This window comes from Dendropsophus ebraccatus, chromosome 12, assembly GCF_027789765.1.
Source record: "Dendropsophus ebraccatus isolate aDenEbr1 chromosome 12, aDenEbr1.pat, whole genome shotgun sequence".
NCBI classification, from domain to species: Eukaryota; Metazoa; Chordata; class Amphibia; order Anura; family Hylidae; genus Dendropsophus; species Dendropsophus ebraccatus.
In genome coordinates this window covers 86,477,439-86,492,764 of record NC_091465.1, presented here as the reverse complement: position 1 = coordinate 86,492,764, position 15,326 = coordinate 86,477,439, and the positions used below count along the sequence as shown (strand labels likewise).

At 44.7% G+C, this 15,326-nt stretch overlaps 1 protein-coding gene and 1 long non-coding RNA gene across 3 annotated transcripts in view; one reads left to right on the top strand and one right to left on the bottom strand.

Annotated features, from left to right (window-relative positions):
- Positions 1 to 1,567, bottom strand: part of SLC25A34 (solute carrier family 25 member 34) — a 20,684-nt gene extending 19,117 nt beyond the window's left edge. For both annotated transcript variants that reach the window (XR_011359221.1, XM_069947500.1), the window contains exon 1: positions 1,037 to 1,567. Coding sequence is in view for 1 of the 2 variants with exons in the window: in XM_069947500.1 (XP_069803601.1) it covers positions 1,037 to 1,441 (405 nt within the window). In the remaining variant the exon portion in view is untranslated. The remainder of the gene's footprint in view (positions 1 to 1,036) is intronic.
- Positions 1,062 to 15,326, top strand: LOC138769203 (uncharacterized). Its single transcript, XR_011359222.1, has 3 exons — positions 1,062 to 1,469; positions 5,619 to 5,800; positions 14,480 to 15,326. It is a non-coding gene; the product is annotated as an uncharacterized lncRNA (long non-coding RNA).

Genomic DNA, 15,326 nt, shown 5'->3' with positions numbered 1-15,326 from the left:
GTGACACCTACTACATTATCTGTACTCAGAGATATCACTGTGTTATCTGTGCTGTTACATAGGACTGCAGGGGACATCTACTACATTATCTGTACTGAGATATCATATCTGCGCTGTTACATAGGACTGCAGATCACATCTACTACATTATCTGTACTCCGAGAGATGTCACTGTGTTATCTGTGCTGTTACATAGGACTGCAGGGACATCTACTACATTATCTGTACTCAGAGATATCACCGTGTTATCTGTGGTGTTACATAGGACTGCAGGTGACATCTACTACATTATCTGTACTCAGAGATATCACTGTGTTATCTGTGCTGTTACATAGGACTGCAGGTGACATCTACATTATCTGTACTCAGAGATATCACTGTGTTATCTGTGCTGTTACATAGGACTGCAGGTGACTACTACATTATGTGTACTCAGAGATATCAGTTATCTGCGCTGTTACATAGGACTGCAGGTAATGTTACATAGGACTGTACACTGTGCTGTTACATAGGACTGCAGGTAATGTTACATAGGACTGCAGGTGACTACTGCATTATATGTACTCAGATATCACCGTGTTATCTGTGGTGTTACATAGGGCTGCAGGTGACTACTACATTATCTGTACTCAGAGATATCAGTTATCTGCGCTGTTACATAGGACTGCAGGTAATGTTACATAGGACTGCAGGTAATGTTACATAGGACTGTACACTGTGCTGTTACATAGGACTGCAGGTAATGTTACATAGGACTGCAGGTAATGTTACACAGGACTGCAGGTAATGTTACATAGGACTGTACACTGTGCTGTTACATAGGACTGCAGGTAATGTTACATAGGACTGCAGGTAATGTTACATAGGACTGTACACTGTGCTGTTACATAGGACTGTACACTGTGCTGTTACATAGGACTGCAGGTAATGTTACATAGGACTGTACACTGTGCTGTTACATAGGACTGCAGGTAATGTTACATAGGACTGCAGGTGACCTCACTATGCTGGGTGTACACAGTGGCCACAGACTTACCAGATATGCCGGACTCCCTATGAATGCCCCCAGAGCTCCAGCGATCGCCCCTGCAGCCACGTTGCCCCCCGGTTGCTCGGTCAGCCCCATGTCCTCGGCGTGTGAGTACAGATAGAAGCGCACCCCGTTCATCATCCCCTGGTACAGCAGTCCCGCCGTCAGCCCTTTCTGCAGCCCCCGTACTCCGTCCGCTTGACCGACCGCCAGCATTGCCTGCACGACCCCCCGGTAGTGGCGTGTGTACGAGCCCCGGGCACGGAGCTCCCCCTGCAGCTGCAGCCGCGTCTTCACCACTTCCAGAGGGTTAGTGAATACACACGCCAGGCAGCATGCGGAGGCCCCCAGCACAAAGTCCACGGATGGAGCGGTGGAGGTGACCGCACCAGGCGGAGGAGGGGCCGCCATGTTTATACCCAGAGGAAAAGAATAAGAGGTGAGAGAGCATCAAATGTCCGGTCACAGCGGAGACCTCAGCCCCTCCATCACCGCCCGTCACTAGTGCTCTCTGGTGTCAGCTCAGCACAGGCACACAGGCACACAGGCACTCCTCACCACCGGGATCCCAGCATCCAGCCTCCCCCGACCAATCTGTGGCCTCTTCTCCGCACACACCTCCAGCAGCCGCTCATCACATGTGGGGGAAAGGTCACCGACTGCCGCCTCTTCCTCCACATTTCCTGCTCTGTGTCCTTGTTTCATCTTTGTCCCTTTAAGTGTGATGCTGGGGAGCAGGATGCAGCCCCTGTGTGATCCGGGGTCACCTGAGGCCTCCAAGGTCCTGGACCATGGGTAGTGCCGGTTATTATGTCGGTAGTGCCGGTTATTATGTCAGTACTGTCTGTAGTGCCAGTTATTATGTTGGTACTGTCGGTAGTGCCGGTTATTATGTTGGTACTGTCGGTAGTGCCGGTTATTATGTCGGTAGTGGCAGTTATTATGTCGGTAGTGCCGGTTATTATGTCGGTACTGTCTGTAGTGCCGGTTATTATGTCGGTAGGGCCGGTTATTATGTCGGTACTGTCTGTAGTGGCAGTTATTATGTCGGTACTGTTGGTAGTGCCGGTTATTATGTTGGTACTGTCGGTAGTGCCGGTTATTATGTCTGTAGTGGCAGTTATTATGTCGGTACTGTCTGTAGTGCCAGTTATTATTTTGGTACTGTCGGTAGTGCCGGTTATTATGTTGGTACTGTCGGTAGTGCCGGTTATTATGTTGGTACTGTCGGTAGTGCCGGTTATTATGTTGGTACTGTCGGTAGTGCCGGTTATTATGTTGGTAGTGCTGGTTATTACATCGGTAGCACCCATTATTATGTTGGTACTGTCCATTTTGTTGGTACTGCTGGTTATGTCGTCGGTACTGCCAGTTTTTATGTCATACAGCTGGTTATTATGTCTGTAGTGCCAGTTATTATGTTGGTTCTGCCGATTATTATGTTGGTACTGTCGGTAGTGCTGGTTATTTTGTTGGTACTGCCAGTTATTATGTCGGTAGTGCCAGTTATTATGTTGATACTGTTGGTTATTATGTCTGTACTGCCGGTTATTATGTTGGTACTGTCTGTAGTGCCGATTACTATGTCGGTACTGCTGTTTATTATGTTGATACTGTCTGTTATTATGTTGGTACTGTTGGTTATTATGTCGGTACTGTCGATTATTATGTTGGTACTTTCGGTTATTATGTCTGTAGTGCCGGTTATTATGTTGGTACTGTTGGTAGTGCCGGTTATTATGTCTGTAGTGCCGGTTATTATGTTGGTACTGTCGGTAGTGCCGGTTATTATGTTGGTACTGTCGGTTATTATGTCTGTACTGCCAGTTATTATATCGGTAATGACGGTTATTACGTCGGTACTGCTAGTTATTATGTTGGTACTGTCTGTAGTGCCAGTTATTATGTTGGTAGTGCTGGTTATTACGTTGGTAGTGCCCATTATTATGTTGGTACTGTCGATTTTGCTGGTACTGTTGGTTATTATGTCGGTACTGCTGGTTATTATGTCTGTAGTGCCAGTTATTATGTTGGATCTGCCGGTTATTATGTTGGTACTGTCGGTTATGTCGGTACTGCCAATTATTATGTCGGTAATGCCGGTTATTATGTTGGTACCGCCAGTTATTATGTTGGTACTGTCGGTAGTGCCGGTTATTATGATGATACTGTTGGTTATGTCTGTACTGCCGGTTATTATGTCGGTAGTGCCAGTTATTATGTTGGTACTGTCTGTTATGTCGGTAGTGCCAGTTATTATGTTGGTACTGTTGGTTATTATGTCTGTACTGTCGGTTATTATGTTGGTACTGTCGGTTATTATGTTGGCACTGTCGGTTATTATGTCTGTAGTACCGGTTATTATGTTGCCACTGTCGGTTATTATCTCTGTACTCTCGGTTATTATGTTGGTACTGTCGGTTATGTCGGTACTGCCAATTATTATGTCGGTAGTGCCGGTTATTATGTCGGTACTGCCAATTATTATGTCGGTTGTGCCGGTTATTATGATGATACTGTTGGTTATGTCTGTACTGCCGGTTATTATGTCGGTACTGCCAGTTATTATGTCGGTACTGCCAGTTATTATGTCGGTAGTGCCAGTTATTATGTTGGTACTGTTGGTTATTATGTCGGTAGTGCCAGTTATTATGTTGGCACTGTCGGTTATTATGTCTGTACTGTCGGTTATTATGTCTGTACTGTCGATTATTATGCCTGTACTGTCGGTTATTATGCCTGTACTGTCGGTTATTATGCCTGTACTGTCGGTTATTATGTTGGCACTGTCGGTTATTATGTCTGTAGTACCGGTTATTATGTTGCCACTGTCGGTTATTATGTTGGTACTGTCGGTTATTATGTTGGTACTGTCGGTTATTATGTCTGTACTGTCGGTTATTATGTTGGTACTGTCGGTTATTATGTCTGTACTGTCGGTTATTATGTCTGTACTGTCGGTTATTATGTCGGTACTGCCAATTATTATGTCGGTACTGCCGGTTATTATGTCGGTACTGCCAGTTATTATGTTGGTACTGTTGGTTATTATGTCGGTACTGTCGGTTATTATGCCTGTACTGTCGATTATTATGCCTGTACTGTCGGTTATTATGTTGGCACTGTCGGTTATTATGTCTGTAGTACCGGTTATTATGTCTGTACTGTCGGTTATTATGTCGGTACTGTCGGTTATTATGTTGGTACTGTCGGTTATTATGTCTGTACTGTCGGTTATTATGTCTGTACTGTCGGTTATTATGTTGGTACTGTCGGTTATTATGTCTGTACTGTCGGTTATTATGTCTGTAGTACCGGTTATTATGTTGCCACTGTCGGTTATTATGTCTGTACTGTCGGTTATTATGTTGCCACTGTCGGTTATTATGTCTGTACTGTCGGTTATTATGTCGGTACTGTCGGTTATTATGTCTGTACTGTCGTTTATTATGTCTGTAGTACCGGTTATTATGTTGCCACTGTCGGTTATTATGTCTGTACTGTCGGTTATTATGTTGCCACTGTCGGTTATTATGTCTGTACTGTTGGTTATTATGTCTGTACTGTCGGTTATTATGTCTGCACTGTCGGTTATTATGTCTGTACTGTCGGTTATTATGTCGGTACTGTCGGTTATTATGTTGCCACTGTCGGTTATTATGTCTGTACTGTCGGTTATTATGTCGGTACTGTCGGTTATTATGTCTGCACTGTCGGTTATTATGTCTGTACTGTCGGTTATTATGTCTGTACTGTCGGTTATTATGTTGCCACTGTCGGTTATTATGTCTGTACTGTCGGTTATTATGTTGCCACTGTCGGTTATTATGTTGCCACTGTCGGTTATTATGTCTGTACTGTCGATTATTATGTCGGTACTGTCGGTTATTATGTCTGTACTGTCGGTTATTATGTCTGTACTGTCGGTTATTATGTTGGTACTGTCGGTTATTATGTTGGTACTGTCGGTTATTATGTCTGTAGTGCCAGTTATTATCTTGATACTGTCGGTTATTATCATCATTTTACAACTTACACTGAATCCGACCATTGTCCTCCGTTTCCTGAGCGGCAGATTGGAGTCCAACAAAATGGGAAAGCGATGGGACGGGAAATTATTTAAACTCCAGCTATAAAGATAATTCCTCAGTGATCAGAAGTACCCCAAGAGCAGGAAGATCCGCGATCAGGAAGATCACCATGATCAGAAGGAGCCATAGTGTCTGGAAAACCCATGAAGCTCAACAGGATCCTGAGATCAGAGAGATCCACAGCCATGAAAAGAATCTACAGGGATCGGGATCAGTGTCGGCCTGGGGTATCTGGGGCCCACCAGGGGAAATGATCCTGGGGCCCATAAATGAAGAACCAGTAGGAAACGACATGTCAGTCAGTGTTTTACAGGTTCTAAAGCTGGGGGCCACCGGAGGATCCTCTGGTTGTCTGGTGGGCCAGTCCGACACTGAGCGGGATCCATCTGGTTCTATTCACACCGTGTTCTTGTCATGTGATTAGGACACCATAACTTATCACTATGTGGAGGATACATTTTGACCCCCAATAATGCGACTCTTTCCCTAAATTGCAGAGTCACGTGTTTTGTCATTGAGTCATTGTGGAAGGATTCGGTTTCTGCCATAATCACAAACGTTTCAGCAGTATCGGGAATCCGTGACATCACATGTGAGCGTGACATCACCTGAGCAGCACCTGCACGTAAGGATGTGGAGAAGAACGGGACCAAGAGGAAGGAGCCCCCCCATCCTAGAGGTGAGAGAGGGTCATAACTAGGCAGGCTGACCACCATCATGGACGCAGGAAAGTGAGGGGAACTACAACTCTCAGAAGACAGGAATATAACCTACACAAGACTCACAGAACACGGCTGCTCCACTCTGCCATCTGGCTGACAAAGTATGAAGGACAAGGCTCCAGAAGAGGATTATGAGAGATCAGAAGAGAGAAATCATCTAATCCCGATATAATCCCCTAATCCAGCCACTGAGAGCACAGACCTGCAGAGCATTGCTCCACCTTCTGACACATACAGCGATATATCTTACAGAATATTACACCACTGACCTCTCTATAGATCTGCAGAACATTGCTCCACCTCCTGACACATACAGCTGTATATCCTGCAGAATATTATACCACTGACCTCTCTACAGACCTGCAGAATATTGCTCTACCTCCTGACACATACAGCTGTATATTCTGCAGAATATTACACCACTGACCTCTCTACAGACCTGCAGAGCATTGCTCTACCTCCTGACACATACAGCTGTATATTCTGCAGAATATTACACCACTGACCTCTCTACAGACCTGCAGAACATTGCTCCACCTCCTGACACATACCTCTATATATCCTGCAGAATATTACACCACTGAGCTCTCTACGGACCTGCAGAGCATTGCTCCACCTCCTGACACATACGGCTGTATATCCTGCAGAATATTACACCACTGACCTCTCTACAGACCTGCAGAACATTGCTCCACCTCCTGACACATACCTCTATATATCCTGCAGAATATTACACCACTGAGCTCTCTATGGACCACCTCCTGACACATGGTTCCACCTTCTGACACATACAGCGATATATCTTACAGAATATTACACCACTGACCTCTCTATTGATCTGCAGAACATTGCTCCACCTCCTGAGACAGCCATATTTCCTACAGATTATTACACCACTGACCTCTCTACAGATCTGCAGAACATTGCTCCTTTACCCCCTGACACATAGGGTCTGTTCACAATATGGAATTTTTTCTGAAGTTCTGTCCATCCCAATAGGATGTCTCACGCGTAATCCGCCATCCAGCCACAGAATTGACATTGACAGATTTGAAAATCCTGTTCAATAATTTTTATTGAAAATTTTTAAAGTACTATAAAGATATCACAAACTTAGATGTGATGTGATCAACTATTCCCGTTATGAGGTATAACATAAAGAGAAACATGTCCCAATTTTAGGACTAGAAACAGAAACTCAAGAGAGAAGTTCAACTAGTCATCCGGCAACGTCCATAGTCGACCACTTGCGTTGATTCTACTCAATCCAATGTGGAAAGATGAAGTAGATCAGAACGGCTTACAGACAATATATGAAAGAGACTGTGATGTGGATATAATCAGAGCAAAAGAAATTGTAGGTCACAAAGGGTCAAACAGTTGAAACTTCCATAATGTGAACAGACCCTCACAGTGATATATCCTGCAGATTATTACACCTCTGGCCTCTCTAAAGCTCCTAATAGATATATTGGTGGGAACTTATCAAGTACATATACAAGTGCACCAGTCTTACATAAAGCCCCGTCCCCAGTGGATCTGTAGCTGGTGGAGATTTATGGGATGATTTACGCCTTCTAGAATATGAAGGGTTATGGAGTCAGGTGCTACCTCGTATTCTCCTGGTCCCTGGGGCATTACACATTTATAGCTGTAAACCACGCTCCCTCCTTGGCTATGTACCTGCTCGGTATGGCACCTACAGCACTCCTGTATTATATATAATACTAGAAAATGTACCTGGCGCTGCTCGGGTATAAAGTTTCAGTGTGTTAATTAGATTTATTCTAAGGTGCCCAGGAGGCCAATCTATGTCCTTTTTTTTTTATTTAAGGGGAAATCACCAGTAGCCCTATATGCCCCTATATACCCGACAATTCTGCACTGTTTATATAAATTGTAGCTTATGTACATTAGAAATAAACTAAAAACTTCAAACATCCATCCTGTATACCTGCAGTGTATAGTTGAGGGGGTCCTGTATACCTGTAGTGTGTAATGGGGGGGGTTGTATACCTGTAGTGTATAGTTGAGGGAGGTCCTGTCTACCAGTAGTGTATAATGGGGGGGGGGGGGGCTGTGTACCTGTACTGTATAGTTTGTGAAGTACTGTATACCTGCTGTGTATAGATGTTAGAGGTCCTGTATACCTGTACTGTATAGTTTTGGGTCCTGTTTACCTGTAATATATAGTTGGTGAAGGTGCTGTATACCTGTAATGTATAGTTGGTGGAGGTCTTTTATACCTGTAGTTTATAGTTTGAGGGTCCTGGATACCTGTAGTGTTTAGTTGGTGGAGGTCTTGTATACCTGTAGTGGGGGTCCTGGATACCTGTAGTGTACAGCTTGGGGGTCCTGTGTACCTGTAGTTTATGGTTGGTAGAGGTCTTGTATACCTGTAGTGTAAAGTTTGGGGGTCCTGTATACCTGTAGTGTATAGTTTTGGGGTCCTGTATACCTGTAGTATATAGTTGATGGAGGTCCTGTATACCTGTAGTGTATAGTTTGGGATCCTTTAAACCTGTAGTATAGAGTTGGTGGGGGTCCTGTATACCTGTAGTATAGAGTTGGTGGAGATTTTGTATACCTGAAGTATATAGTTCGGGGGTCCTGTATACCTGTTGTGTATAGTTTGAGGGCCCTGTATACCTGTAATATATATTTGGTGGACTTACTGTATACCTGTAGTGTATAGTTTTGGGGTCCTGTATACCTGTAGTGTATAGTTTGGGGTCCTGTATACCTGTAATATACAGTTGGTGGGGGTGCTGTATACCTGTAGTGTATAGTTTTGGATTCCTGTATACCTGTAGTGTATAGTTTGGGGTTCTTTATACCTGTAGTGTAGAGTTGGTGGGGGTCCTGAATACCTGTAGTATAGAGTTGGTGGAGGTGCTGTGCACCTGTAGTATAGAGTTGGTGGAGATCTTATATACCTGAAGTATATAGTTCGAGGGTCCTGTATACCTGTTGTGTATAGTTTGGGATCCTTTAAACCTGTAGTATAGAGTTGGTGGGGATCCTGTATACCTGTAGTATAGAGTTGGTGGAGGTGCTGTATACCTGTAGTATAGAGTTGGTGGAGATCTTATATACCTGAAGTATATAGTTCGGGGCTCCTGTATACCTGTTGTGTATAGTTTGGGATCCTTTAAACCTGTAGTATAGAGTTAGTGGGGGTCCTGTATACCTGTAGTATAGAGTTGGTGGAGGTGCTGTATACCTGTAGTATAGAGTTGGTGGAGATCTTATATTCCTGAAGTATATAGTTCGGGGGTCCTGTATACCTGTTGTGTATAGTTTGAGGGTCCTGTATACCTGTAATATATATTTGGTGAAGTTCCTGTATACCTGTAGTGTATATAGTTTTGGGGTCCTGTATACCTGTAGTGTATAGTTTGGGGTCATGTATACCTGTAATATAGAGTTGGTGGGGGTGCTGTATACCTGTAGTGTATAGTTTTGGATTCCTGTATACCTGTAGTATATAGTTGATGGAGGTCCTTTATACCTGTAGTGTATACTTTTGGGGTCCTGTATACCTGTAGTGTATAGTTGGTGGAGGTCCTGTATACCTGTAGTGTATAGTTTTGGGGTCCTGTATAACTGTAGTGTTCTGTAGTATATAGTTCGGGGGTCCTGTATACCTGTACTATATAGTTTGAGGGTCCTGTATACCTGTAGTATAGAGTTGGTGGAGGTGCTGTATACCTGTAGTGTATAGTTTGGGGTCCTGTATACCTGTCGTATATAGTTGGTGAAGTTCCTGTATACCTGTAGTGTATAGTTTTGGATCCTCTATACCTGTAGTATAGAGTTGGTGGGGGTGCTGTATACCTGTAGTATATAGTTGGTGGAGGTTCTGCATCCTGTAGTGTATAGTTTGGGGTCCTGTATACCTGAAGTATATAGTCGGTGTAGGTCCTGTATACCTGTAGTATAGAGTTGGTGGAGGTCCTGTATACCTGTAGTGTATAGTTTGGGGTCCTGTATACCTGTAGTGTCCTGTGTACCTGCAGGGTCGTATTTAGCATTAGGCACTCGTGGTCTGCCTAGGGCAGCACCTTGCATGGGCGCAGCACCAGGGAGCAAGGGGAAGGAAACAACTTTAAAATTTTTTTCTTTACTAGTCTTCCACCTCCTGTTCAGACTTGCCAGAAAACCTAGTGTCTTTTCGAAGGGGGGTATGGTAGTATTGGTAAGGTCTGGTGTGGCAGTGTTACCCAGTCATGGTATGGTGGTATTGGTCAGGTGTGGTATAGCGGTGTTATCCAGTCACGGTATGGCGGTATTGGTCAGGTCTGGTATGGCAGTGTTATCCAGTCACAGTATGGCGGTATTGGTCAGGTCTGGTATGGCAGTGTTATCCAGTCACAGTATGGGGAGGGGGGATCCCAGCCCAGTCAGGAGGCACGTTTATTGTACTAATAATGGGAGATTATCCCCTATGCCTATAAATTCCCCGCGGACTAAAACTTAGCTTTTATTATGAACTTTAAAATGTTCTACCATGTGCTCAATCTTACAGTGGTGATTAAGTGATTTAAAATAGGCCAAGGTGTTGGTTACCTGTAGGCTCCGGTAGACTAACTACACATATATGCAGTAGACAAGTGGTTAACATTAGCAGCACCTCGGCCGTTGGTGCTAGACTGATGAACTTATTGTTCTATCGACTTGACAGTTACTTAGTGACGGGTGATAAGCACAAAACACACCCGTCACTCTAACCACTTATATGTCTCTGTATAATTCTACTCCGGTAGTCACCGGATGGCAATTGCCATTTCTTTGAAAAAACTGACGAGTTGTCAGCGAAACATGTTAGGTTACAGGCAGACAGTGTTTCTTATGTAGACCTGGGTGGTTGGTGTGGGCTTCGCATATGCGTATACAAAATCGCATTTAGTGAGCGTACTGGCTCTAATCCCGGATGGGACTAACTAATGTAGCTCCTTGGTGACTACCGGAGTAGAATTATACAGAGACATATAAGTGGTTAGATTAGAAGAAAGTCCAACAGCACCTTTTGGTGTTTGCACCCAAGCGGCTTAAACAGAAGGCGGATGCAGGGTGGAAAACCCACTATCCTCACTGTGGGTAATAGTAACACTGAAAGAGAGGATTCCTGCAGCATCCAAATGCAAATGATGTGATTTATTCACATATCCGGGTACACAGAAGAAACGTTGCTTCTGTGTACCCGGATATGTGAATAAATCACATCATTTGCATTTGGATGCTGCAGGAATCCTCTCTTTCAATATAAGTGGTTAGAGTGACGGGTGTGTTTTGTGCTTATCACCCGTCACTAAGTAACTGTCAAGTCGATAGAACAATAAGTTCATCAGTCTAGCACCAACGGCCGAGGTGCTGCTAATGTTAACCACTTGTCTACTGCATATATGTGTAGTTAATCTACCGGAGCCTACAGGTAACCAACACCTTGGCCTATTTTAAATCGCTTAATCACCACTGTAAGATTGAGCACATGGTAGAACATTTTAAAGTTCATAATAAAAGCTAAGTTTTAGTCTGCTGGGAATTTATAGGCATAGGGGATAATCTCCCATTATTAATCCATTCACAGTATGGCGGTATTGGTCAGGTCTGGTATAGCGGTGTTATCCAGTCACAGTATGGTGGTATTGGTCAGGTCTGGTATGGCAGTGTTATCCAGTCACAGTATGGCGGTATTGGTCTGGTATGGCGTTGTTATCCAGTCACAGTATGGCGGTATTGGTCAGGTCTGGTATAGCGGTGTTATCCAGTCACAGTATGGTGGTATTGGTCAGGTCTGGTATGGCAGTGTTATCCAGTCACAGTATGGCGGTATTGGTCTGGTATGGCAGTGTTATTCAGTCACAGTGTGGCGGTATTGGTCAGGTCTGGTATGGTAGTGTTATCCAGTCACAGTGTGGCGGTATTGGTCAGGTCTGGTATAGCGGTGTTATCCATTCACAGTATGGCGGTATTGGTCAGGTCTTGTATGGCGGTGTTATCCAGTCACAGTATGGTGGTATTGGTCTGGTATGGTAGTATTATCCAGTCACAGTGTGGCGGTATTGGTCAGGTCTGGTATAGCGGTGTTATCCATTCACAGTATGGTGGTATTGGTCAGGTCTGGTAGTGTTATCCAGTCACAGTATGGTGGTATTGGTCAGGTCTGGTATGGCGGTCTTATCCAGTCACAGTATGGTGGTATTGGTCAGGTCTGGTATGGTAGTGTTATCCAGTCACAGTGTGGCAGTATTGGCCAGGTCTGGTATAGCGGTGTTATCCATTCACAGTATGGTGGTATTGATCAGGTCTGATATGGTGGTGTTAAATGTGACCTCTGGAGCTATTATCTACCAATCTATCATGATGCTAATTGGTGAGTGAGGATGGGGCGTCCTCAGGTTTAGTGCTTAGGGAAGCAGCAGCAGCTGGTAATACTGCCCTGTATACATGTACTGTATAGATGGAGTAGGGCGCCCTGTATACATGTACTGTATAGATGGAGAAGGATCCTGTATACATGTACTGTATAGATGGGAGTAGGGGGCCCTGTATACATGTACTGTATAGATGGAGTAGGGGCTCCTGTATACATGTACTGTATAGATGGAGTAGGGGCTCCTGTATACATGTACTGTATAGATGGAGTAGGGGCTCCTGTATACATGTACTGTATAGATGGAGTAGGGGCTCCTGTATACATGTACTGTATAGATGGAGTAGGCGGTCCTGTATACATGTACTGTACAGATGGAGTAGGCGGTCCTGTATACATGTACTGTACAAATGGAGTAGGCGGTCCTGTATACATGTACTGTACAGATGGAGTAGGGGGTCCTGTATACATGTACTGTACAGATGGAGTAGGGGGTCCTGTATACATGTACTGTACAGATGGAGTAGGGGGCCCTGTACACATGTACTGTATAGATGGAGTAGGGGGTCCTGTATACATGTACTGTATAGATGGAGTAGGGGGCCCTGTATACATGTACTGTATAGATTGAGTAGGGGGTCCTGTATATACATGTACTGTATAGATGGAGTAGGGGGCCCTGTATACATGTACTGTATAGATGGAGTAGGGGGCCCTGTATACATGTACTGTATAGATCGAGTAGGGGGTCCTGTATACATGTACTGTATAGATGGAGTAGGGGGTCCTGTATACACGTACTGAATAGATGTAGTAGGGGGCTCTGTATACATGTACTGTATAGATGGAGTAGGGGGCTCTGTATACATGTACTGTATAGATGGAGTAGGGGGCTCTGTATACATGTACTGTATAGATGGAGTAGGGGGTCCTGTATACATATACTGTATAGATGGAGTAGGGGGCCCTGTATACATGTACTGTATAGATGGAGTAGGGGGTCCTGTATATACATGTACTGTATGGATGGAGTAGGGGGCCCTGTATATACATGTACTGTATAGATAGAGTAGGGGGGTCCTGTATATATATGTACTGTATAGATGGAGTAGGGGGTCCTGTATACATGTACTGTATAGATGGAGTAGGGGGTCCTGTATATACATGTACTGTATAGATGGAGTAGGGGGTCCTGTATATACATGTACTGTATAGATGGAGTAGGGGGTCCTGTATATACATGTACTGTATAGATGGAGTAGGGGGTCCTGTATATACATGTACTGTATAGATGGAGTAGGGGGTCCTGTATATACATGTACTGTATAGATGGAGTAGGGGGTCCTGTATATACATGAACAGTATAGATGGAGTAGGGGGTCCTGTATATACATGTACTGTATAGATGGAGTAGGAGGTCCTGTATATACATGTACTGTATAGATGGAGTAGGGGGTCCTGTATACATGTACTGTATGGATGGAGTAGGGGGCCCTGTATATACATGTACTGTATAGATGGAGTAGGGGGCCCTGTATATACATGTACTGTATAGATGGAGTAGGGGGTCCTGTATACATGTACTGTATAGATGGAGTAGGGGATCTACCAGTTATTACTGTGGATGTTGTGAGGCAGCTTCCCTAGCAACCATTGCTCCCTATGAAAATGAAAGCAGTAATCCTATTGGTTGCTAAGGCTCCAACTGCCGTGTCTGCTGCAGCTAATTATGTCACCTGTGTTTGCAGTGAGGAGATTTTCCCATTCATCTCTATGGGGCGCCGCTCTTTCCCCTCCCCCTCCCCTCCTGTACATCTGGCGGGGACCGGACCTTCGCAATAACCTTCCCGGGCACCCAATGTATCTGTGGGCCTAATTTGGGGTCAAACGGTTTAGGCGTTTGGAAGTCTATAGAGGACAGACAGACAGACAGACAGACAGAAGGACAGACAGACAGACAGACAGAAGGACAGACAGACAGACAGAAGGACAGACAGACAGACAGACAGAAGGACAGACAGACAGACAGACAGAAGGACAGACAGACAGACTTTGATTTTTATGATATAGATATATTCAGGTGAGTGTACCAGTCTGTGTATGGGACAGCAGGTGCCGCTCGCTCTATCCTGGTAGCGTCACTGGGAGATAGCGGCTGTGCTCTGGCAGAGGTTCCTTTTGCTGCACAAGGTATCTGAAGGCAGGAACCATCCAGGACACGTCTGGTTTTCTTACTGACTTTGCGTCTTTCTCTCCTCAGATGTCCAGTCCACTGAGGAAGAGAAAGGCTGAACACAATGTCCGCAGTTACTCCCTGGTACCCAGGGACCAGGCCTGTGTGCCTCCTGCTTGTCTGACTATGAGGATCAGTTTTAGGCCAGCTTGTTCTGGGGTGGTGTAAGGAGCAGTTGTCTGATATTTTTCAGGAGGGGAAATCTGCTCACCAACAAATAAACCCTTTGTACAGCTCACCAGCGCCATCTTGTGTCACCTCTGATGTATCATATGTGTGTCTCATAGTGACTGCTCTTCTGGCTTAGAGCGACATACAAGTTCCATCCTGATGTCTCAGCAGAATGGGAGCTACCGCCTAAGGTGGATCTGGCAGCTGCGCATCTTTCCAAGAAGCCTTCCTCTTTATTACCTGACACTGATTCTCTGTGTGAAAAAGCACATGTGGCTACCAAGTCACCTGCCAAGAGGGCCACTGCGTCCACCCTAGGTGCCAAGGCTCTGCGGATCTGTCCCATGTTATTGAGGATGGAGTTCCAAGAGATGAGCTGATAATATGTCATGTATGAAGACAGCAAGAGATTTCCTGTGTGACAATCACATTGATGTGCTGACCTTTTCTTCACCTTCTATTCCCTTGCCTAATGCTGCCCATCAAGCCTTACGGCTCATACAATGAGGAGAAGATAATCCATCGAAGAATCATCTTGCATTTGCCATTTCATATATCCATTTGTATGTATACAGGTGGAGCGGATCAAGGTTTATCCTACTCCAGTCTGAGCCTTGTGCAGACACATGGGAGAAGGCATCCTCAGATGCTTGGGTGACATCCGCCATCAGGAAGGTTCATCTTAAATAAAACCTCCAATCCA